Source organism: Serinus canaria, chromosome 24 (genome assembly GCF_022539315.1).
Source record: "Serinus canaria isolate serCan28SL12 chromosome 24, serCan2020, whole genome shotgun sequence".
Classification (NCBI taxonomy): Eukaryota; Metazoa; Chordata; class Aves; order Passeriformes; family Fringillidae; genus Serinus; species Serinus canaria.
In genome coordinates, this window is record NC_066337.1 from 166181 (window position 1) to 191373 (window position 25193).

The window sequence follows — 25193 nt, forward strand, 5'->3', positions numbered from 1 at the left end:
TGAACAGAACATAGTAGGATTGTCTTGATTATGTTTTGAATTTAAAGGCTCTTTCACATAAGCAATAGCAGGAAATTGCTTGTTGCCTGCTTAATTTAGTCTTTTAACTTCACAACTAAAAGGACTTTGGAATGTCCTCACCTCCCTCCCACACCACAGTCTTTCTGCTGGCTCCTGATTGATAAATGTGCAAAACATGTACCTTTATCGCTCCAAACTGTGAAGCATATAAACCATAATTCAAGCACTTGCTTTCAAGTGCTGAACTGATGTGTCCTGCTAACTCAGGATTTGTATCCAGTCACTTTTTTTTTTTTTACTGAAATACCTGTGTTCCTTCAAAGTGGAGTGGGAAGTGGGTTAGATACAGTACAGAAAGATCCACAACCCCAGCCTGAAGCACAGCAAAACAGTAACACACACAGAGCTCCAACCACAACAGTCCTGCACTGTACAATTTGGTTCTTTAAATGTATTATATTCTATAATATATAACTTGGAACAAACCACATCTTAAAAAAAAAAAGTCTACAAAAAAAAGACCACGTTAAAAAGAACCATCTTATCAAGAAGATGGACAGGTTATTAGCTCTTGGCAAGCTCGACAATTACTGTACACAAAACACACTGTAGAGAAGCAAAAGGATATGGCAGAGATCTGTAAGGCTTTCTACACTTTTATTCCACTCCTGGTCCAGCACATCTTTTGATCTCATTCAGCTTCAAGGTCATGTCAGAACAGTTACAAAGTCATCTCCAGCATGTGCAAAATTCAAAACGATTTACATAGACAGATAAAACTACAAAAGTAAAACCAAAACTAACGGCCAGGGTTACGGGTTAAAGTATTTCTTCAGAACCCAAGAGACAATAGTTTGGGTGTATCTGAAAACATATTCCAACCTTTTAAACCAAGGTACAGTTTGTTTCTACTGATAAAAAGGTTTCTATATTGAAGAAAATTAAAAGTGGATTGCTCTTGTGAACATCAACTTTTTCCTTTCCACTATAGTCCCATTTGCTGACAGACTTGTTCACACAGTGACTTTCTGTATCTCATTCTCTCCCATGGTCACTCACTTTGTTACAGCAAAAAAACCACTTTGACTCTCACCCTATCTTTGACAGTAACCTGACACGGATGTGAGTTAATAACTCCGGTGTCAAAGACACCATCCTGAGTCACTAGCTAACAGTAGTGACAGCCAGACTCTGGTAAAAGCAGACATCTTCTCCATGACTTTGAAAAGCCACTGAATAACCCCTTTCAAGCAACCTTCCCTGCTTAATGAAGATCCAGGATAACTGCTTTGTCTACAATCGAAAATGCAGAGGAACTGTATTTGTCAAAAGTCCTTAGGATGAAGAAAGAACAAAAAACAGCAAGACATTTCTTAAATCATCAATTCCACAGAACCTGGATTTTCACATCTGGATTGAAACATTTTGTTTTGCAGGTACAGCATGTTTTTTTTCTGTGGAATTTCTACCCAGAGATGGCAGTGCTGACCCTGGTGAAGCAACAGCAGAACCCAGTCCAATTCCAAGCCATGGCTGGGGTTAGGCAGGCTCAGGTGTTTGGTTGGATGAAGGATGACAACAGGCTCAGGGAAGTTCTTAGAAAGTGATCCATGTTAAAACCAGTGGTCACAGCTGATCCTGAGTCTGCTTTGGAGATGGAGCTGTTGTCACAACCACAGTGGACACTGCTTTAGTTGAGCCAGAGACTGTTCCCTGCTGGAGATGGGAGGCTGGAACTGTTTGAATTCGCACCTGTGTGAAATGGAAAGAAACAACTCATCTCAAGAACAACCTGGTGACACAGTGTTTGCACCTGCACTGTGCTCTGGTGAAGTACCTGCTTCTGCTGCCAACAAAAACTCAGTTATTGGAACAACACCAAGCACCAAAAACACTGCCAGAACAGAATATGTCATAAGAAGATCATTCCAGCCATGCTCCTGTGAGATGGTGACAGGAGATTTCCAGATTAGAGAGGAAGGCCTGAAAACTAGTTTGAATAAAAACCTGTATGTCAGCTGCTTTTACACATTTTCAGAAGAAGGACTTAGATCCATTAGATACCATACTTCTACAGACTTGTTAGTATCAGCTGTCAATGCAGATTAATGACTTGGAATTACAGAAGACTAAGTTTCCAGACAGAAAGATGGATATGCAAAGCAGTTACGTGATTTCTTCAAGAAAAAGTGACCCACAAAAGCCAAAGTACAAAGCACTACAAAGATTGCTGCGTGTATAGAAAAATCCTGACAGGATCTTTGGTTTGACATTCATTATACTGGCAGTGCTTCAAAAACATTTAAAAACTTTATTTGGATGGAGAGAACATAAAGGTGATGATGGATTCCATGAGCTTAATGCAGACACTACAACCAAGCTGTGTGCCTGTTTTTTTTTCCGCAACCCCATGTATCCAGTGTAAAGTCCTCATGGATATGTTAAGTCATTAAAAGGCAAACAGAATTATCATTTCAGGTGCCCTTACCTGTGTGGCTTGGCCTTGCTGCTGCAGCTGCTGTAGTTGCTGTGCAGTCAGAAAACTCACAGGCTTGTTACCAGCAATCAGTTTAGTCCCTGCTGGCATTGTAGTCAGAATAATATTTCTGCCTAATCCACTGATGCTACGGAAAAATAATTGTTGACAGGTTAGTGAACAGCACAGCAGGCTCAATCTTTCCAACTCCAAACCATTCTTCATTTGCTAGTAGATTATAGTTCTACCACATGTACTAACCATTTTAAGTAGTGGGGTTTTTTTTCCCCCCATAAAACTAGAAAATACACTAGTGACAAGTTTATGTCAGTATTTATAACTAACAGACAATTAATTTAGCACACAAATCACACCCATTAACTCTGGACCATGCACACACTGGGTTAGCCTGATCAGACCTGAACATTTCCCAATGCAGAAAACAGCTGAGCACTTGAAATATTAACTAAGGGAGACACTCTCAGAATTTATGGAAGAATAAAAAAAAAGCCTTCAATATCTGAATGCCAGAGGAATTCTCACTAAGGCAGTTATCTTCTCTTAAATGAAGAGATGGCCTCAGATTACAGATCTTTTTCAGTGTGTTATTTCTTGCTCAAACACACAGAACTAATTGAACAGCTGTTTTCAAGGCACAGAATGTTTTTTTCTTCGGTGTATTTGCTAGAACCTGCATCTCAAAATAAATAACTAAAAATTACAATCTCATTGCAGACACCATATCCACTCAGTTTCTTGCAGCGGATGGACCTGTTAACAGACTGCAATCCTATTCCAGCCTCTGTCTGCAAGCTCCCCAGAAACCCACCGAACACAGACCTTCCTCAGCCGATTTCTAAAGCAGAACTACAAGATGCAATGCACTCACTTGGCGCCGATGTTGCCCTTGATGATGGGGGCAGTGACCACGCTCTTGCCCTTCACTGGCTGGCTGATCACTGACAGGGGTACTGTGATCCGTGCTGGAAGTTTGCCCTGGGGAATGGGAAGAACACATGAGCCATGGAGAGCTCAGCAGAGAAACTGGTCGACAACATCTGCTGCTTTGTGGGAGTCATGTGAGCAGAAACCAGCAGCAGCTTTGCTGATGAAATCTGTGCTCCAGTTCAGGCTCCTTAAAGTTCACCTCCCTCTCATTCACTACACAGCTGCCTGAACCCTGAAAATCCACATCATCTTTCCACCACTGGATCCATGATTTTTATCCTTAGGAAAAAACCATAGTGTCATTTAGCTTACGTAACCACAATACAGTTTATGGTGCCTTCAGTTTAGGGCATTAAAATAGCATTCAAGGATGAAATAAGTAAAAAAGTTAATACAAGTAACAAGCACTTCTAGTTCTGAATGTTCTATGACACCATTCCAAAGGAAATTATTGCCAAAGTGTGGGGCAAGACACAGAGTTGCATGAGGCAGGACTTCAGATATGCAAAGTTTATTTCATTCACTTGCAAAAGGACATAAAGGAAGTATCTGACTTTTTGTGGGCATTTAGCTGCAATGTGAACACCATAAAATGAGTTGCAGACCCATACCCAGAATACAAGTTGTGGCTGCCCCATCCTCAGAACTGTTCAAGGCCAGATTGGATGAGGCTTAGAGCAACCTGATCTAGTGGAAGGTGTCTCTGCCCCTGGCATGGGATGGGACTGAATGAACTTTAATGTCCTTTACAACCTAAAATTTACAACCTAAATACAACCATTGTATGACTGCCATATTGAGTCTCTGTGGATGCAAAGAGCAGTCTTCAGCCATAAAACATCAGTATATTTGGCACGCCCCTTCTTTCCCCACCCCCAGTGAGAGCTTAGCATTACTCACTGCCTGGGATGTAGATACCACTGTGGTGCTGACAGGCACCTGGCGCACAGCCGTGGCTCCTGTACCAATGGTTATGGGGGTTCCTGCAGCTCCTGAGGCCACAGCAACTGCTTTGGACACTGTGGCACTCATGGTGGGTAAGGAGGTGTGGCCTGTGCCAGCAATGCTCACCGCTGAGGACGACGGCACCTGCTTAGTATGAGTGGCTACAGTTATGGTCTGCCCAGCTTTGGGGGGTATCACACCCAGCCCCTGCACAATTCTGATAGTGGCAGCTGGCTTGGCCTCCGTGGATGCCACCGTGGTTATGGATTTGCTCTTCTGATCTGTCACAGTCATCCCCAGGGCAGGCATCAAGCGGAAAGCAGAACTTGTCGGCTCTGCAGTCTTTAAGTCAGGAGTCACTTTAACCACGGTGCCTCCAGCTGGGCTGGAGGAGGCAGGAGACACTGTGTTTGTCTTGGCTGGAGACTCAGCAGTCTGGACAGGGTTGGATGTCACGTGCAAAGTTGCAGAGATGCCTTTCCCACCAGCACTGCTTCCCGCAGCTGCTGTGAAGAGGTCCTGCGTCAGTTTGACAGTAGTGACTTGAGACTTGGCCAGGGTGGCCATCATATCTGGAGTGATGCGCAGTACCGTTTGTCCCTTCGCATCCGTGGTGATGGAGGATGGGGGCAGGCGCAACACATCCTTCCCCTGGATCCGAAAATTGGTTGCTGCGAGTGGAATGCCACTTCCAGCCTGGGTCTTCACGCCGAGTTGTCCTGTAATAGCCACCTGGGAGAGATCAAAGAAATGGTTCTGTCAAACTGGGACAAGGTCAAAGGTACACTCAAAGCAGAACTTCCCAACAGGATGATGTTTCCTCCCACTAGAATGCAATAAGACTAGCACTCAGTACACTACTGAAAATAGCTCAGGCTGTTTATCAGATGGCATTCCCAATCCCATCTGAAATAGGAAATAGTTGTGGGGTTGGTCTCTTTTCCGAACAAAACGAAGGAGAAATCACTGAAGAACCTGCACAAACACATCTTTCACATATACGTGAAAAAAGGGCTCAAACACACAAAACCAGCAACTGTGTCAGCCTGCACAGTCCATCAACTAACACAGCATTACAGCTCTCAAATGTTCACATCTGCACAACAGGAAACAATCAGGTTGTGGAGCCCGGTGCCAAGTCTCTCGTTCCCTCTCACCTGCTTGATGATGTTCTGGCCAGCCACATTCTGAATGATAGTGGTGGTGGAGGTGCTTGCAGCAGAACTGCCTGGAGAGCTGGTCACTGGCTTCACAGCAGGGCTGGGCACTGCAGGCAGCCCTGTCACAGTGATACCTGCCTGGCTGGCCATGGAGCTTCCTGTTCTTGGCACCTGCACAGGGTTACTTTGAGCTTTTACAGGCAGAGTCATCACAGCCTACAGAAGAGAAGAGGAAGACCATGAGCAGACTACCACAGTAGGAACAGTCGTGATTCTTCTCTGTATTGTGTTAGCTTGTGAGTTCAGGGAAGTTCATAAGAATTCCCTTGCAAGGATTCCAGCTGCTTGGAATTGTAGTGAGGTGGGTGTCAGTCTCTTTTTCCAGGTAACAAATGACAGGACAAGAGGAATTGGACTGGAGCTGCACCAGGGAGGTTAAGCTGGATATTAGGAAATTTCTTTTCACAGAAAGGGTTGTAAAGCATTGGAATGGACTGCCCAGGGCAGTGGTGGAGTCACTGGAGCATTCAAAAAAAAGTGTGGACGATGCACTTAAGGATATGGTTAGTAGTGAACATGGCAGTGTTGCTGTGTTCATGGCTGGACTTGATGATCTTGACAGTGCTTTCCAAACTTAACGATTCTGTGACTCTAAGTTCAATGGGCTTTTTATGTAATGCACAATTTAATGATGCCAGGTAAATATGTGAAAAACAGAGTACTGAACAGTATGGCATATGTAAAACTGTTTCTGTGCTCTCGCCTGATGTTAACGCATGCTCCAAATGCTTGTGCATCACACCAAAACACTGCAAGTCAGATCAGATGCCAGATGCTCTACCCCTTCCAACTCACCTGAGGGAGCACTTTGGTTTGTGTGGCTGTAGCTGGAACACGGATTTGAGGCACTGACGTGGGCTGCTGCTGCTGCTGGGTGACCACTGGGGCTGGTTGGGACATAGCTGGGAGGCTGGACTGGGCAGTGACCACACGGACCTGTGGCAGGCCTGAGGAGCTGCTGTGACTGACCACACGTGGGGTGGGTGCTGGCCCCGGCTGCGCCTGTGAGCTCTGAGCTGGGGACAGCAACGTTCCCAGCTGGGGCATGGTAGGAGAAGACACCAGGAGAACGCTACAGAAAGACAAGGCCAGTAGGTCAGCAAAGATGAAGGAAATTCACACAATCACAGAATCACTGAGGTTGGAAAAGACCTCTGAGATCATCGAGTCCAACCTGTGACTGATCCCCACCTTGTCAGCCAGCCAGAACACTGAGTGCCATGTCCACTTGTTCCTTGGTCTCCTCCAGGGATGGAGACTCTACAACCTCCCTGGGCAACCTCTTTCAATGTCTAATTATGCTTTGTGAAGAAATTCCTCCTGATGCCCAATCTGAACTTCCCCTGGCACAGCTTGAGACTATGCCCTCTTGTCATGCTGCTGTTTCCTGGGTGAAGAGCCCAACTCTCACCAGCCTCCAGCCCCCTTTCAGGGAGTTGCAGAGAGCGGTATGGTCACCCCTGAGCCTCCTCTTCTCCAGGCTAAATAACCCCAAACTCCCTCATTACTGAATTATACAAATTATTGAAGAGCAGCCCGCAGCATTCCCAAGTGACATAGGGGACAGAAGCAGTACCTCTGGCTGGGTTTTGCTGGCTCTGACCCAGCACCAGATACACTCTTGCTGACCGCAGACACTGGTGGGGGTGAGATGGGTGTTGCTGGCAATGCAGGGGCAGTTGGTGTCACAGGAGTCACAGGAGTTGCTGGCATGCTGGAGTCACTGAAGCTCATCTGACTAGGATCTGCTGTGCTGGTGGGGAGGGGTTTCACAGTACCCTCCTTACTACTTGACTTCTACAAAGAAACCACATTCAGCATCACAACATCTGGGGTTAATTGCTGCACCTTACAGTAGGCTGAGCACTTCAACCTGATTTCTGTATGGTGGTGAATGACACCCTGCTGTTAAATCCTGAAATCCAACATGACTGACTGTCTGCCTTTCCCCAGCTGCAACCCTGGATGAACTAGTGTGTTTGGCTGCTCCTGCTCTCAAGGAAAAGTGCACCTCAGTTGTGACAAACATTCAGAACATGCAGATTTCCACCTTGGTTAATGTGCCAATAGACAAGTACTTCAGAAATATTTAATATCAGACATCCAAACCCTGACAGCTTCAGCAGAGGAAGGGGGAGAACAGCCATGTTCCACACACTCTGTGACAAATTAACCTCAAAACTAGATCTGAAAGACCATCCCTTTCATAGAGAGCACAAATGAGAGGATAACAGTGGACGCTGTGTGGAGGAAAAGTTCCCTCTCTCCCTGTTAATTTTGTGCACTGACATTCATATGCATCAAGAATTACTGATTCAAACATGGTAATTTTCATCACCTGCTATGGATGCAGAATTTAGGGATTAAATTAAGACTAATCTCCTTCTCAATCCCAAAAGCAGCTGTGCAACCCTGAGCAAAGAAATCTACCATTTTAGCTGGAGGTTTTGGCTTCTGAAGAGCTTTTTTGGCCTTTGCTGCAGCAGCTTGAGCATGATGGATCCGTTCTGCAAGGACAAATTAATGGTTAGAGCTCCTGAACACAAGGAGACTGATTAAAGGAAGAGGCTAAGTAAGACGTGCAGATTCTTCTTCAGACAAGGAATTAAATACACAGTCATGTAACAGTGCAAAGAAAAACATCTAGTAAATTAGCCAAAAAGGCTGAAAATAAGACACATAAAAACATATATCTGCAGTTCTTGCACATGGGATGGCATTTTTCAAACAAATGTTCTCTAAGACTGGCTTTAAGTGCTGAAGGACTAACATAAGTAAATTGACTAGGGAAAAAAGCTAGACTGACAAATTGGTGTTCACTATCCATCTTTAGAAACATTTTTAATTCTTAAGATCACCAGCCCAGGCTTACCAAACTCTTCCTCGCTCCTGTCCCGGTGCAGGTAGATCCACAACTTCCGCCCAATATCGTATTTCACACAGGGATCTTTCTCATAATGCAATCGGTCCAGAGCACCACTAACCACAGTGTTAACCTGAAGTTCAGAATTCACAGATTACAAGATATCCTTCACTGGACTAGCCAAAACTGATGAATAGAAACATGATCCTATTTGGTATAAAACCTGAGTAAGCTGCAAGCAATCTCCATCTGAGTGAGAACTGATTGAGGGCAGAGATTGCATCCCAGGATGGTGTCTGCCACCTTGGGTTACATGGAGCTTCCACCAAAGCTCTGAAAATTGACTGTTCCTCAATCAAAAATGTAAGCAGCTCCAAGACAGTGTTAACTCTGTGGCTTTTCTAGCTGGTTTTTCATTGTCCAAAGTCAGTGCATATTTGCAGCAGCTCATCATAGTAGCACACAGCTACTCCCTTTTGCTCATCACAGCAGCATAAAATCTATTGGGCCTTTGCCACTGAATACTGCCTAGGTCCATACAATGTATTTTTCTGAGAATCTGAGGCTAGACATGACATCCAACTTACCTGAGCACTTGTGACATCTGGAGCTAGGAATTGGGAATCTTTGAGCAGCTCACAGATTTCAGCTCGAGTTCCCTCTCCATTAGGAAGGCGAGCAGCAGCATCACGAACTGAAACACAAAACTAGAGCTTAAACTTCCAGCTGTAACTGGACAACAGTACTCAGGTACTCCATCAGATAAATTTTGGGACTGCTCTATTACCCTTGCTCCCACAGTGTCTACTTGCTTACAAAAATCTAGCCCCAAAAATCCGAGGAGAGATTATAAAGGATCATTTTAAAGTACATAAACTGTCCAACTTTGTGCTAATAGCGATGAACTTGGGGAACAGCATTCAACCCCAATGTAGATTCCTGAAGTCGTTGTTTTAGGGGTCAGAGGAATATTCTTCTCGACGAAAGTTTTTCTGGCCATGACCTTACCAAGGGATAAAATGGTGACATATGCTGGTCTGTCTGAGCGCAGAAGAGAATGTTCCCGGGCTTTGTTTAAGGAGGTTTCCTTGTCAAACACCCCTTTCACAGGACCAACAACAGACTCGAAGCCATGCATCCGGAAGGTGAAGGCTTTGTGGGGCTGGCTGTAACGGTAACGCTCCTGGAGGTGAACATAAGAGCACTGACTTTACCAGGAAACATACAGCAAAGCCTCATGTCATATTACTAAGTAAGTTGTTATCATTCTCTAGAGAAAGCCTTTTTAAACTAAAGGCTCAAATACTGCTATATAGACTTATTTTGGATCAAGAAAATCACAAACTAATTCATGCAAAGTACAATGCTCCACCTAAGCAAGGTGTGCAGGTACAAGCATTTACTGTCAAGCAGCTGTACAGACTAGAGAGTTGCCAGAAATACAAGAGATACACCTTCTGTCCCCTTCCCCTTTCTCCCTTTATCTGGCTAAAGAGAGATTTTCAAATTTTAACCTATAAATTCTGTCCTGCAGACAGCACATGGAGAGAAGGGAGAAGAATCCCCATCATGTGTTTTCCCTCTAATTCCCACTTGCATCTACTACAGATAACTAAGTGGATGGGTGCACTTATTGACACTTATTTTTTGCTTGCATACATACATGGCCAAAAAATAAAGAGGTAAGTAGAGGATGAGGGGAATAGCAAAGGAGACAGTGGGGTTGGCACAACCAACTGACACTATCAATTTTGTTAATTTTATCCAATCAGTTATTACAAAATTAATTTTACCCACTGGAAATACTGATGGTTTGGAAATAAGGCTATGTCATAGCAAGTTTTATGCAAGGCCAAGATACTGACTTCAAGGCAGAAGCAACGTATCAATTCTTCACATTAACTACATTTGTGTAGAGTATAAAACTGCCATCCTACACAAATTCTCCTGATTCAGTGACCAACTGTTTTAACAAGTGCCTTTAAAATAAAGAGTCTCTTCTTACTTGCTCTTGAAACACCCGTTTCTCCTCTCCAGTGCTAGGCCGAACTACATAGTCAGTCCTTCTGAAACAAAGGGCACTGTCAGTTCTGAGCACAAGAAGCCCACAGCAGTCCTAAACGATGAATCCCCTCATCCTTCTGCAAATTCTTCTGAACAAATCCTGAAAATATTTATGTCAACAAAAGCAAGCCCTGTAGAGATCTTAAAGTATGCTATGTGCACTACCTGAAGGCGACCAAGGACTATAAATTATCTCATTAGCAGAACCTAAGCTAGATTGCAGCTTTGCTCTGATAATATAGGTGAACTTGGATAAAATCAGTTTATTTTATGAAGTCTAGTTACTGCATTTATAAAATCAAACTATCAAATCTTCTCCTGCCCCATGATGTAAATTGTTTTATTTTAAGATCCAGACGCACAAGGCCCAAATCTCACAGCTTCAGCAGCACTACAAAGGTTTTCAAGCAGTGTTGCACACTTACACTCTGGGCAGTGGCATGGCATCCGAACTGTCTTCATTTTCCTATTGAGAAAGAAATGTCAATGCTGGGTAGAACACAGTCACGTTTCGTGCTCCTAGAAGGTAATTTTTGTCTCACTCACTTTGAAAAAAGTCTGGTCTTTGGTCTCCAACCAGAGATGAAACAGTGCTGCCAGTTCCTTCTCATGATCTTGGTAACTACCTAGTAAGAAATCATGAAAATGTAAAAATAGAACTCTTTTAATAGTTAGGAATAGTTAGGAAGCCAGATGTTTGTAATTCCCACTCCTCTCCTGTTCCCTTCTCTTCTCAATGCATCACCAGTCACAGATGTTCAAACTGCAATATTTGAACACCTCCAGGCTTAGGAAATGCTAAATCCCAGTGATTTCCCTGTGCTGGCACAAAAAAGATGGTGCTTCAAGTCCTAGCACAAAAGGCAAGATGCTGTTTGGGACACAGTCCCTGTTCCCACTCTCCAAAGTAATCCCAGTTACTGAATCCATGAGCAGAAACACTGGCCTACATAACTTCCACCAAAAACTGCGAAAGGGATCAGAGGAAAAGCTTCCTAACTCCAAATCTCTGCCAGTTAAAGCCTGCAAATATGATCACTAGAATCACCATAGTTAAGAATGAAAAATTCAATGTAGTAATTAAAGGAATGAACATAAACACAGAACATCTGCAATACAATCAGTATGAGCCTGAGCACACTGATCATTAAGTTGCTCTTTGGTTCCCACTTTTAAAAATGAGAATAGTATCAATTTTCTCTACAGAGAAGCTTAATTTCTTTGCAATTGTGATAATTACTAATTACTCCAAATCATCAGAAGGTATGCTTTACAGAAGGGAAAATAGGAAGGTGTTCAGACAAATTTGAAGGCTGACAAACATGGTTAAGTCAGCAACAGAAAGAAATACAGCCCCGTGCCTTTGTTCATTTATGCTCTGTCTGCTGCTGATACTGACATCTTCTCAACACCTCAAATCCAAAACATGTATTAGCTCAGCTGAAAGAAAAGAAAATGCCTAACCATGGAATTAACAGCTTTGTTTGTGTTTCTCTCCAGGCTGCAGAAAAATGAAAAGTAAAGCTCTGGAGAAAACAACAAACCTTTACTATTGTACACGTTATAGAAGAACACAAGGTACTCACCAAGCAATTTCCACTGCTGAGTTTTCTCCTTGAATTCAACAAAAGGTGAAAAGCTGGAAGGAGCATCTACAATGACATATGTACATGTCAGGGATATTATACCATTGTCCAACCTCAAAATCCTGTTTGGGTTATGCAAACTGTCAAGCTAAAGACGCACAGTGACAGACAGAGCATTTTAAATGATTATGTAAGTGCATCTCTAAATTGATCCTTGCCCTTAGGAAGGGGATAGATCCCTTTATGACCTTGGGAAGGTGAGCATCTCAGAGTATAAGGGCAATCACAAGGAAAGAACAGAACAGGATAATGAGCTTTCCAACAACAGGCTGTCAGGTAAGAGCCTGTTCCTGCTGTTCACCATGTTCAGACCAGTTATTTAGTGCACTGGGGTGAGAAAATTGCCAGTTGAGGACTTTATCTTCAAGCTGAAGAGGAAAAAGAAATACGAGGCCCAGGGATTGTAACTGTACAGTGAAAATTCATGGGCTCATGGGAAGAGAACTTGAGATTTACAATATTCACCAGCATTATGGACAATATGCTGCAAGGCCACCACAGTCTACTCTGTCCCTGCCTTTAAAACTTCCCACTAAGCAAATCAGAACCACAGAATAATTCAGTTTGAAAGGAATGGCTGAAACTCAGCTGGCCCAAGCCCAAGGTGGGCCAACCTCATATTTCAGCGGATTGCTCGGGGCATCATCTAGTTTGATTTTTATCTCCAAAGACAACTACAACTTCACACGATGGGGGAACAGACTAATTCCTTCCTGCTTCAAATACCCTGCCTGAAGCCACAATCAGAACACGAGAAACAGTCTGTCTAGAGGCAATTTCACACACATTTTCACATACTTGAGAATCATGCTGGGTCTTACCTACTATCCACATGCAAAACAAGTCAACCACAACCAAGACATGTCAATCAAATGGCCTATCACAGAAATACTGCCAAGCAATACAAGGATTTATTGCAGTGATAAATGAAAAGTTAATTCGAGCTATAATGCAAACCAGCCCTGACTAGAACAGAGGAACAAGCACAATTAGTATTTTAACATCTCTTCTTACCTCTGCTATCGCCTGCCAAATACTGCAAGGCAGATAAAACCAATTCAGACCAATTAGGGGCAAAGGAGAACCAGTTATTTAGTGCACTGGCATGAGAAGATTGCCAATCGAGAACTTTATCTTCAAGCTGAAGAGGAAAGATAATTATCTTATTAAGGATCTCACAAGTTTAAACTATGACTGTCTTCACAGAAAACAAACCAGCTGAACATATGCAGGGGACAAAAAGGTTTTTATGTACGTGAAATAATCACCTGACTTTTTCAAGTAACACAGCACCAAAGAAGGGGAAAACACTTCCCCATCTCTGCCCTTAATACAGAAAATATATCTAACCATGATCTATAGAATGGGTATGGAAAGACTCATAGATTCAATTGACTAAACTCATGAAACATGTTAAAACCAGAATGTGGTAGCACTCCCACAGGGTTTAATTTCTTTAATATGTAATCTAAATCTTATTATAATTTACAGCAAAGTAAGTCTAGAGAAAAGTTACTATTACAAAGCTGTAAGCTCCTCTATTCTTTGATTTTGCTTCCTGCAAAGATTACTAGTAAGTGGGTGGTTCCTTACCACAGAGAGAACAGCAGGTCCTTCCAGAAACAGTATCTCCAAAAGAAGGAAAAAGAAGCTGGATGATATTTCATTTATTTCAAGGCATGGCTTCATATCTTCAAGAGGTCTTCAAAAGAAAGAGAATGGAGAGTAAATCCTCTGAGTAAATATTCACCTCCATATACAAAGATGAACACCACATATTTCATACGTCCTAAAGTGCGTGAAAATGCAGCCTGCAACAGTCCCACAAAAACGTGAGCTGAAACATGTTGCTTTTCCCATCCATGTTAGGTGTTCAGGGCCCTCTGGAACACTTACTCCTCTTTGACAGATGACAGAGGGAGGGGGGAAAAATCCTGAGACGCTGATGGGAGTCCATCTGTATTGCCAAGAGAGTCAGCCAAATCTTCCACTTCAGATTTAATAATCTTTGGCTTCTTTTTTTTCTTATCTTCCTTGTCCTTCACCTTTTTCTTGAGGGTTGCGAGGTCAAAGAAGGCTTCAGATATGATAAAAGTTAAAAAGAATACTTAGACAGCTTCTTACTATACCTTAATGAGAGTCATATCATTTAAGTATGCATCTAGAAATGTATATTGTGTGCACTCGTTCACATCTCAACCATTCCACCTTTCCAGCTGCTGTCATAAATCTTCACTTTTCCCCTCGACAGAAAACCTCTAGTTTTTAAACCAACATATATGAAATAAAAAAAGCAAAGGATCCACTGACTTGCTAAGGAACCTTTCCTGCCAGCATTCACTCGAGTCATGATGTCCTCAAGGGTCAGGTCTGTTGTGACTAGATCAGGGTGATCCTACACAGGAAAACAGTAGAGAAATTAAAATGAGAAAGGACAAAGTCTTAAGACAGCAACAAGGTGAAGAAGTCCCCAAGTACTAAAATGCACCAAACTCAACCAGGATCAGCTTATTACATTATTTACTGCAATAAAAGTTGAGAAGTCTTCTAACCCTGAAATCCAAAATTTTTTCCGTCCAAAACACATAACTAAAACTACAAAATCCTTCTATCAAGATAAACATGGCCAGAAGCTGTATCTGTACACTGACAATTGAACCCAGGTTACCATAAAGAGCTAATGGGTGGGTGCACACAAAAAATAGCAATCATTTCGTCACCCAGAAGTACCCTGATCTTTATGGCAAAGAGATAAAAACATCAAAGTTAAAATGTGGTCCCACCCCCCCGAGACTTTTTGACATCTTACAGGCTGACGTTTTCGTTTCTCATGGTGCTTCTTCAACATCATCTTTAAATCACTTTCCCCAAGTTCTATCTTGTCTGCAATGAAAATAATTATTTGCAGATTTTTTCCTCTGTTGTTACCTTCCACACTTAGAATGCCATTTTCTATCCATTTACACTTCCAGCAATCTCCAAATTTCAGTAACTAATTTCTCCATATATTAATTTCCTTCATTCATTCATACATTCATTTCAGTGCTTCATTCTGTCATCTGACTTCAGTGCTGATGCAAGCATGGAAAAGAAGCCAGAACCAGCTCAAAGAGTTTTCAGAATTGATTACAGTCACTATAGGAGGAATTCTAAAGTATTTTGAACTAGACTATGCTAATGCTTCAACCACTAAAGGCAAAATATAATAGAGGGATCAGTAACATTACAGAAACTATGATTCTTGTGTTCAAATACTGGCCTTGCAAGAAGAAAAAGATTAAACTGGGAAAAGAGCCAACTATTCTGAAGACTGCAAAAATGAAGCATCACATGATTTCCCATCAAGCAACAGATTTTAAAGGTGATTTCTTACAAGGTCTCAAGGCAACTCACCCCCTCTATCCATACTGACCCTTTGGTTCTCACCTGCAGTTTTCATGTCCAAGGTTGACAACGTGGGGATCACTCTCAGGGGAACTGGTGGGCTTGAACAACGTGCTGGTGAACTTGGAGGCCAAGAGATTAGATCTAAAACAGAGGTATAAATTTACTTCTGCAAGACCCATCACCAATCTGTTTAACTGTTACCATGTGTTCGCTAGATCCCAGCCAGTGGAAATAGAGCCCAGAATCAAAAATGTGTCTTTTTTCCATTCAAACCTGGAGTCTTCAGTTCAGCCCAGGGCATTACCTTCTTCATCAGAAGACAAGGCAGTGTCTCCACACTCCTCTTTCACTTCCCTCAGGATCTTCAAGTAGCGCCGATGTGTCCGTCTGTCTCGTTCTTCTGAGTCATATGTTGGTGAGAAGTGCTTTCTCCTTAGAGTCATGTCAGGGCCTCCTTTCCTGGCTAATTCCAGTAAGTGCTGAAAGGAGAGATTCATGTGACATTAGCTATGTCAGCTCCAGTGCTGTAAGCAAGGACAGGTAAGCCCAGGTCAGGTAACTTGCAGCAAGCTTACCACGAGGTGCCATCAGCGCCTCAGATCTGTACAAGGGGAACCTTAGGAAGGATCAGTATCTGCCACACACAGGATTTTAAACCTAGCATTTTAGACCATCATTTAAAGGGGAGAAAAAAAAAAATCAGTGTTATGTGTGCAGAAGAAGGTGCAGAAATTTCACCTTTCTGTCATTTTATGTGAACTGTTGAGAAGAACTTAAATCATTGGTGTGAGGTGTAGTTTCCACACAAATATGTAACAATGCGTCCTTTGGAAAAAACATTTTACCTCTCATGGCTACAGAGGAAATAACTTCCTATGTATTCCATATTGTTGCCCAATTAAGTTGTGGATGCCCCATCCCAGGATGCGTTCAACCTGGAGCAACCTTGTCTAGTGAAAGGTGTCCTTGCCCATGGCAAGGGATTGGAATGAGATGAGCTTTAAGGTTTCTTCCAACCCAAATCATGCTGGGATTCTCTATTTCTCACCACATTTTAGGCCATTTTATAAAGACAGACTTACTTCTTCATCTCTACATACCAAATGTTTCCAATATCTAATTATAATGAAAGATAAATGAGCAATAAACACATTTCAGTTGGCAAAAATTTGCAAGAACAGAAGTATCCCCAGAGGAAGACTTTACCAGAGATTTGCAGGAATGAGAATCAGAGGTTTGGATCCACATATTTTCTAACTGTATTTAGCAACTGTAGTTGCTTCAGAAGTGGTAAACAAAGGTAGAATGACTTGTTAAGAAAATAATAAGCTGGAAAGGTGCAAATGCAGGAAGTGGGAACAAGATGGGCATGAAAAGAAGGCAGGTCACACGAGTGAGAGCTATTAGAGTTACACAACCTGAAATCTGCAAATATAGCAACGGGTCTGGAGCTCTCTCTGGCTCACTGGAAAATCCAGAAGCATTACTCATTCAGATCATTACAGGAAAGGCCTCAGAGAACTGTGACTGCACCAAGACACTTTCAATAAAGACAAGTTATTCATCCCAGAGCACACTCACATTGCGGGAAGCGAGGATCTGCTTGAGAAGCCTGTAGAAGTACTGCTGCTGGGCACTCAGGTAGCGCTTGTACTGCGACTTGTAACAGAGCTGCCGGTACTTCACCACCTCGGGATTGAAGTGTCCATCTGTAACAAAGACAAAACACATACCTGGGTTTTCAACTGCTAGCCGAGAACTTACCCCAAACCCGTAGGGAAGCTCATGAGACTGACTGACCCCGAAAGAGTTTCTGGGCAATGTGCAGTGGGTTCCCAAACCGAAAGTTCTCCCCACTGAACAGCGCTGAGATGAGCTTGTTCTGATGCTCTCGGTTGTTCTCAGGGAAGTGAGGCAGGAATTTTTTTAGGTGCTCTTGCTGCTCATCTGTCAGGACCTCCTGCCATGTTGACAAGCTGACAACCTCAAAGAAGATCTCAGGCTAAAGAAAGCAAGAAACAACAGTGAAGAAAATGCAGCCACGTCCTTGACCATTTTATAGCCCTTGATGCTTTTAAAGTAACACCAATAATGAGACAATGTTTTATAAAACACAGGAAATAATAGAGCATAAAAAGGAAAGGTTAAGAAATTGATACTATTAATAAGAAAACAAATTCAAAGCTTGAAACTATCTTCTTAAAGGCAATTTTAAAATAATAAGAACATAACAGAATTGATTTAAAAGATATTGTCCTGAGATTATTCAAACACTTGTCACTTTTCCCAAGGCAGTCAAAAACACCTCCCTTTCCAGTTTGCTCTGTAAGCCCCAAAAACGGAATTAAATATCCTGCTTATATAGAGGTTATGATAAGGTGAAGTGTCTCAGCACTACTCACATCCTCCAGGAGGTCCTCAGGCAGACTGACCCGGTCAGTGCCCAGCATGCAGTCCTCCATGATCCGTGTGCAATTGCCTTCCAGCTCCAGGGGGTCTGTGAGCATGTGATCCAGAGAATCCATCCTCCAGCCCTCCTGCTCCTGGACAAAGACAGCAAAACCCTCAAAAAACAAAAATCCCAAACCCAGATACATCCATCCTGATGAGAGGAATGACAGAGGACCCACTTTTGATGGGTAGCTGTTTAAATGGAAGCTATGGAGTTGGCCTACAATATCTGTGTGTGTGTGTGTGTATATATATATTATATATATATGTGTGTGTGTGTGTGTGTGTGTGTATGCACGTAGACACACACATACATATGTATACTTACCAAACCCATATATAAACACACATATATATAAAACACACACAGAGAAACATTTACTCTTCAATTACAACACAAGTCATGCCAATGGAAAAGTGCTTTTCCAGACAGGTAGACTGGGAAGTATAGCTGACCCATCACACTTTCCTTCCCACCTGCAGGAACACTTTTCAACACTGCTAAACACCAGGACAGACTACATTTAAGTCCTAAAGGCGATTTTAGGGTGCAGAACCGAAAGTCAGGTCTAAGGTGGGCTTTGCCTCAGGTTGAAGGTGTGACAGGGCCAGGAGCCCCGTCCCCTCCGGCGTGACACAGCCGGAGCGCTCTGAGCTGCGAAGAAACGCATAAAACACGCGAAATAAAGAAAAGGGCAATAAAAAGCCGCAATAAACCGAGTGGGACAGCGAAGAAAACAGAAAAACAGGTTTATTTCATACCCCTCACGCGGCCCGGCTGAAAGCGGAAGGCGGTGGCGCTTCCGCGCCTGCGCGAACGCCCCGCCCTGCCGAACTGCGCCTGCGCGCGGCCCCGGAGTCGCGACGGGCCGCAATAGCGCCGTGGCCTGCGAGAGGATAAGTTTGTAAATTCCCCTAAAAATACGGTAGTTGTGGAATGCTGAAGCCATCTATCAGTGGCAGATTTATGCGGCTTGACTGCAGTCCTGTGCAGTGGATTAGTCATTGAGATGCTCTGCTAACATTACAATAAGTGTTGAAAGGCTGAATATTTTGAATTTTAATGCAGATTTTCATACAGCAAATGGAGGTTGTTCCTGTCTCTCCACGCCTTTACCCACTGCCAGCCCCCTCCAAGGAGGCACATTAACAGTTTCACTCATTTAATAAAATCTCGACGGGTTAAGGTTCATGATTGCAGGTAACAGTAAAGCAATGTACAGACAAGCCCTAATCCCTGCTGCAACCTGGCACACTATAAATCACAGAGTGCAGGTCTTACCCAATGAGCGAGAGACAAATTCACTGCAGAACTTATGAGGGACTCTTCCCTAACTTCTCCCTGTTTTTAAATTGTTCTAATACTCTCTTTACATTTAGGTGGAGCTTGAGAGACTCGAGTCACACATCTTAGTGAGTGATTGGGAGTGGATATGTCAGGATAGTACCTGAAATCACCCTGGGATGGCGACAATAGTCACTCCTAGAGGGATTTTGTCATGGTTTGCTGATTCAATGGACATCATCCTCAACTCACTCAGTTTTCAGATGCTGTGCAGCTGATCAGCTAGAAACAACTTTTAAACTTGACCTTTTAAATTGAAAAATAGTTTTTAAAATTCCTTATTTTGCAAGGGTTTCAACAGAGACCCAGGAGCTCCACTCCACTCTCCACTTACCCTCCCTTGGACCGTGTTGTGGGAGGTCAGAAATTCTGTGATCCATCCAGAGAGTAGCAAATATATTTTTCCTTGTAACTGCTATACTGTTATCATCCCATCTATCCACACCTCACCTCACTCACCCTTCACTGAACACCTTAGCTCAATTAACAGACTGGTCATCACGAGTGATTTAAAAAAAAAAACAAAAAAAAAAAAAGAAAGAGAAACAGATTTATTCTTTTCAGGTTGGTTTTTTTTTTTGTTTTTTTTTTTTTGTTTTTGTTTTTGTTTTTTACACCTGCCAGGTTGCACAAGACTCTGAACACAACAACAGTCACCAAATGTACAATAAACATACACAGTTAAATAAGAGAAGGGGCCTGAGTAGTCCAAGAGGTGCAAGATCAGGGTGCGCAGGCTGGGGTTGTTTTCTTTTTCTCAAGGAAAATTTGGAATCTGACCCAGAACACCTCCAGGGGACAGCATCTCCACACAAAACACAGACCTTCCAGGCAACTGAGAGGACTCTGGATTTACACTTCTGTGGGATACAACTTAGAGAGATCTTTGGGTTGCTCTGGTTTACAAACAATAGTAATACATCCCATACGTTCTGCGCTGCAGAAATGGAGAAAAAAATCCGTGTAACCTTTGCCATCTGTGCAATCACTGTAGTTCCTTATTTTGGAAGGAAAAATCTGCGGTACTTCTATTTCCAGGCTTGCTTCTTTCATAGACAATTCATTCAACTTGTGACACTAGGAATTACTTCACCTGGAGTCAGGCCAATGGCCCAAGGGTGCTGCTGCTGCAGGGCAGAGAAACTTTGATGAGGAAGATTTGAGTTCAAAAAGGCTGTTTTAAAATGGTTTTCTGTTTTAAAATATTTTTCTGTTTTAAATAGTTTTCAGTTTTAAATAACTGGTAAAACTGTCCTCATTCATGGACTGTTCCAAAAAAGGTGAATAGAGCAAAGTAGTTTTTAAACCCCACATGTGCAACATCAGCAATGGTAACATATTTGACGTTCATCTATTGTCAAACTTTTAAGACTCTTAAAATTGCTCTCGCAATCCTCCAGTACCCCAGTATTTCCAGTCTCCCATTTCCAAGTCTGCTATTTTCCTACTACTTGAAGCATTTCTGCCTTGTTATTAAATTAGCAGCAGACTGAAAAAAGCCAAGACAAAATTCTTCCTACTCTCTTCCCACACAAACAACATTGCAAGGCTCAACATTGTAATTCCAAAGTCCTCAGCAACATGAATTCAAGTTACTGGGCAGTGTGGCTGAGCTGCCAAATCCACAGAATTTAAGGTCACTCACTCATCACTGCACTTGACCAAATGGGAGCTCTGGTCCATGTTAATTCTACCCAGCTCATTAGTGCCCCAGTATGGTGGTACAGAAAGACAAGAGAAATCCCAGGAACAAAAGTAATCCACATTTTGGCAAGTCACTTCAGAGTTACCTCAGAACACTTCTCAGCTGGCCAGTACTGGCCAACTGATTTATCTCAATACTATTTCCATGCCACATTAACAGATACGTTAATTACCAAAGCCATGCCTGCTACAAGGCTTTGCCCACAAGGAACCAGATTTACTCTTGTGCAGCCTGAGTGTGGAGTTCCCTCATGTCAAAGAGCTTTAACTCCATAAAACCTGATACCACAACATGTAGTGCTTACTGACATGGGTAATCCACACCTGAATCCATGGGAATATCTATGGAAGAGTCCCACATTCACACTCAGTGCAGTACAAGAGAAAACAAATCAAAAAAACGCCTCAAGTTCTTCTGTCTCAAGGACCTCTAAGACACAGCACCCTTATTTGCATCTGTTTTATATATAACTGTATCCTGATATGCACAGATGTTCTGGGATGCGTTTTCCAAATGCAAATTCAGACATACACAGTATATCCCACTAGGAGTCAATGGAGTTCTAGCATGTTTTTGCAACCACCAGAATGCCTTAAACAACCAAGACAACCTGTGAAGGAGAACTATGTAAGGAAAAACATATTACATGGCCTTAAAAGATAAACCTTCTCTTTCCCTTTCTCCTGGTCCCTAAATGCAACATGAATTCTGTATGTAGACCAGGTCCATCACATGTGGCAACCCTCACGGATGGCTTTCCATGTCCCATAAATAGTGGTCCACGAGCATGTTTCTTGTGTGTTTCCTGAGTCCAGGGTTGGTTGTTTTCTGGAACTGCCCAAAGGAATTACAGTACATTGTTAACAAGGTTATTTGGAAAGAAAAAAAAAAATTATCAAAGAAACCAACTCTCCATCCAGTCCTGAAGAGGAGAAATATGTTTACTTTGAGGTGGCCACAGAGATAGTGACCCTTTCCTCTCAGAGGAGTGCTCTGTATCCTCGTTTTCTCCTTGCACAACTATCTTAGATCACAGCAGAAGCTACTGTGCAGGTTTAGCTGAGCTGCTTTTTTTTGTTGTTGTTTAGAGGCAAAAAAGCAATTTTCCCTGCAAACACTGGAGGAAAAAGAAGTAACAGTGGCTCTGTACTACTCTTAGGTGCTCCTAGGACTTCAATCATGTTGTTCCAAACAACATGGGTTTAAGACTGTGCTTTTCCTGCTTTCTGAAACTGCTGGGTAAAACAGGGCAGGGCAGACAGCATGTAAACAGTTATGGAGGGCTGGAAAAATAATAATTTAATGGACTGCTTCGGCACATCTTCACAGCGTCATTGTTCAATCCATCCCCATAAAGGGACACCAAGAACCACCACTTGGCTGCTGCTGCTCCTTTCTGCAGGCAGTCTGCTCATATGGCACAGGGACACTCCCCTTCACCTTGGCTGCTAGACACCACAGGAAGCAGTTCTGCCATATTCTAACAACTTATATGATGCCCTCCTGTTTAATGGCTCCTGTTAAAAATATACAAACAACAATCTGCCAGGAAGCCTTCAGTTAGGCAGGCTTTTTGCCATACAGCTGAAATTATATTGTTTGCTGGACACACTTCCAAAAAGGAAAAATAAGGGTCAGCAGACATGCCAAAAATAAAGTCCAGGGCCAGCAGAGGTTTTACTTCTCTTTTCCTTTTTCTTAAAAGCTGCATAAAAAGCATCCCAGAAGGATTCTGAGGGCATTTCATGGTCACTGTGAATTAAACCCTCTTAAAGCATTAACAAGAGCTCCAAGATTTTAGTGGAAGGTAAGTGAGCATATACATCAAAACATATAGAGCCCCAGGGTACCCCCACATCTGGGCTGTCAGGGAGGTGACAAAGACAAGCAAATGGCACCATGAGGCTCTTTCACTCATGCTCTGCTGAGAAAGTCCTGGGTTTGGAGATGTGCACTTCACTCCCGCCACTCCCATTGGTGGTGGTCGTGATGATGTACTGGGTGGTTTGTGGCTGATTGCTTGTCTGGGATTCCAAGGGATCCGTGTGGGCTGTGGGCTGGGAAACGCCCACCTGAACCTCACTGGAGAGTGAAGAGTTTTGTTTACCATCCAGATCAGGCTGACCTTCAGATATCACGTAGTGAGTCTGCATGGGGAATATAGAACATAGTTAATAAACACTGTATCTTTTGTAACTTCTATAATAGTCTGCTGTCAGACATTTTGGTGTGAACAAGGAACTTTATTAAATAAGGTCTATTTCATTTAAATGTATTTGAGAGCAACCTAACACCTGTCTTTTGATTCAAAGGACATTGGACTTACTTGGCTTTTGGTTAATTTACAAATGGTTAAACTCATTACACAATTAGAAAACCACTACAGAATAAAATTGCACTATTCGGAAAGGTTTTTTCCTGTATTCCATATTTTGTAGCAGAGGTTGCATTCCCAGTGACCAAGATTAACACAAGCCAATGACCTGTCTCCTTATGCTGGAGTGCTTACAAGGAATAGCAGGAACTCTCTTATTTTCCAATCTTATAGATAACAGAAAGCTACTGAAATGTTTCCAGAAGCTGTTCTGAAATTTGGTTTAATGGATACAGCTTAATCATAAATATTTTTAAGACTAAGTAGTACCACTAAATAATTTTGTTCTGCAAATGTGATTAGGTGAAGATTTTAAACTGAAAGGAGTCACGCATACAAGAGCCAGACAGCATGAGCCTTGTAAATGGTTACAATGCAGACTATACTGTGCAGTCTGCATCTCTTTAGGTACCTCCACTCTGTGCCCCAGTTATGATTTTGGCATTCTTTAAATCTTCAAGCTGAAGAGCTTTATGCCTGGTAATATTCTGGATAAAAAAAAGGCCATGATGGTTTTCCTTACCTGAGTAACTGCTTTTACTTGCCCCGTGTTGACAGTGGTGACCGGGGTACCCACAGCAGTCTCTGTGATCACGTACTGCCCTTGGGGGATGGTCATCATCTGAATCTCCGATGCTAAAAAGTTGCAAATTGGATAATCAAGACCTTTGGTCAAACTCAAAGACAACCTTCAAAGATCATGTCTTATGTCAGAAAGATTTAAAGTCTGAAACAGTGGGTATTGAATAGAATTCAGGTGATCTAAGGCCTTGTAGAACCCTACGGGCCTCAGCAGAATTTTGCAAGTTAACACCAGAGAGAGATTTGGCAATTCATGCAGAGAAAACACATCCTGTTCTCACTCAAATCATCACAGAATTACCATCCAGAACTGCATGAGCATGAGAAATCATCTTCATGTCATGCTCCTTCTCCACACAATTCTTTCAAGCATGCACCCAAACTTGAACAAGTAGCTATCCAACACATGGATTCTTGCTGTATGCAAGTTCCTTGGAATAAAGGAGCCCAGTGTGCCTGCCCAAACTATGTACTGGATCAGTATGGATGATAATAGAAGAGCTGGTACAACCATTTACATTTGTCTGAAGCGTTATCTTCTTGAAATCTATGAATATTAACCAAAAAGCTGAATGAACTCTAAAAACGCTGTCCCATTTGGTAGCTGGAGACATGGGGCACTTGTTAGTCAGACGCACTTGCCAGACAAGTAGTTAGAGCTACTGCTGACACTTACAGTAGCTGCGAAATGAGTTCCAGTTGCTGGGGAGATATGTGTGCTGAACTGAGGAGCCTTGCTGATGCTGGAGGGCTTGGTTTGGTGTCGATGTAGTTGTCTGCATCTGTGAGGGGCTGAGCTCCTGCTGAGGTTGTTGCGAAGAGGGACTCAAAGGCTGACCCCCAGCCTACAGGAAAAAAAAAGTGCAAGTGTTCTTGGTGTAGTAAGGATTGCACAGCTCTATGCTGTCACAAACACAGCCTTCTCATTAAGGGAAAACACGGGATGGGTTCCAGAGCATATCGAGCACAAGAACTGAACTTTCTCTCCTCCAACTTGCATCAGTCTATGGTAAATAAGCTCAGACCAGGAAACTGAAATAGTGATATTGTTGCTTGCCAAAGTGAATCTATGGCAGAGACCTGAGATTAGAGGCTAAATTCTACCCAAGAGCATGAAGGGCTGCACTTCAAATATTTGAGGAATGCCAGTTTCCATTTACATCTTC

General features: G+C 42.6%; 2 protein-coding genes across 13 annotated transcripts in view; both read right to left on the reverse strand.

Moving 5' to 3' along the window:
- Positions 1-661: 661 nt before the first annotated feature.
- NFRKB (nuclear factor related to kappaB binding protein) lies at positions 662-19341 on the reverse strand. Of its 4 annotated transcripts, none has more exons than XM_018922806.3 (26): positions 18784-19341; positions 17973-18113; positions 17371-17572; positions 17152-17279; positions 15875-16049; positions 15610-15711; positions 14993-15066; positions 14494-14578; positions 14080-14260; positions 13777-13885; positions 13198-13324; positions 12124-12189; positions 11084-11163; positions 10963-11003; positions 10479-10536; positions 9482-9656; positions 9061-9167; positions 8483-8606; positions 8041-8117; positions 7187-7407; positions 6406-6682; positions 5548-5766; positions 4346-5122; positions 3387-3493; positions 2510-2645; positions 662-1773 (listed from the first exon to the last, which is right to left on the reverse strand). In XM_018922806.3, exons 2-26 carry the CDS (start codon positions 18093-18095, stop codon positions 1648-1650), a joined length of 3897 nt encoding a protein of 1298 aa, XP_018778351.1. In that variant the 5' UTR covers positions 18096-18113; positions 18784-19341; the 3' UTR covers positions 662-1647. The 4 variants fall into 4 exon arrangements, with proteins under 4 accessions (XP_018778351.1, XP_009096080.1, XP_030086613.1 ...); XM_009097832.4 differs by having other exon boundaries at positions 10479-10539; XM_030230753.2 differs by lacking the exon at positions 18784-19341 and having other exon boundaries at positions 4517-5122; positions 10479-10539; positions 17973-18132.
- Positions 19342-19895: 554 nt separating this feature from the next.
- PRDM10 (PR/SET domain 10) overlaps positions 19896-25193 on the reverse strand; it is a 45011-nt gene continuing 39713 nt past the window's right edge. For all 9 annotated transcript variants that reach the window (XM_009097833.4, XM_050983637.1, XM_050983635.1 and 6 more), the window contains 3 exons: positions 24704-24872; positions 23969-24081; positions 19896-23218 (listed from right to left, as the gene is read on the reverse strand). In XM_009097833.4, coding sequence (XP_009096081.3) covers positions 22982-23218; positions 23969-24081; positions 24704-24872 — 519 coding nt within the window. In that variant the 3' untranslated portion in view covers positions 19896-22981. The remainder of the gene's footprint in view (positions 23219-23968; positions 24082-24703; positions 24873-25193) is intronic.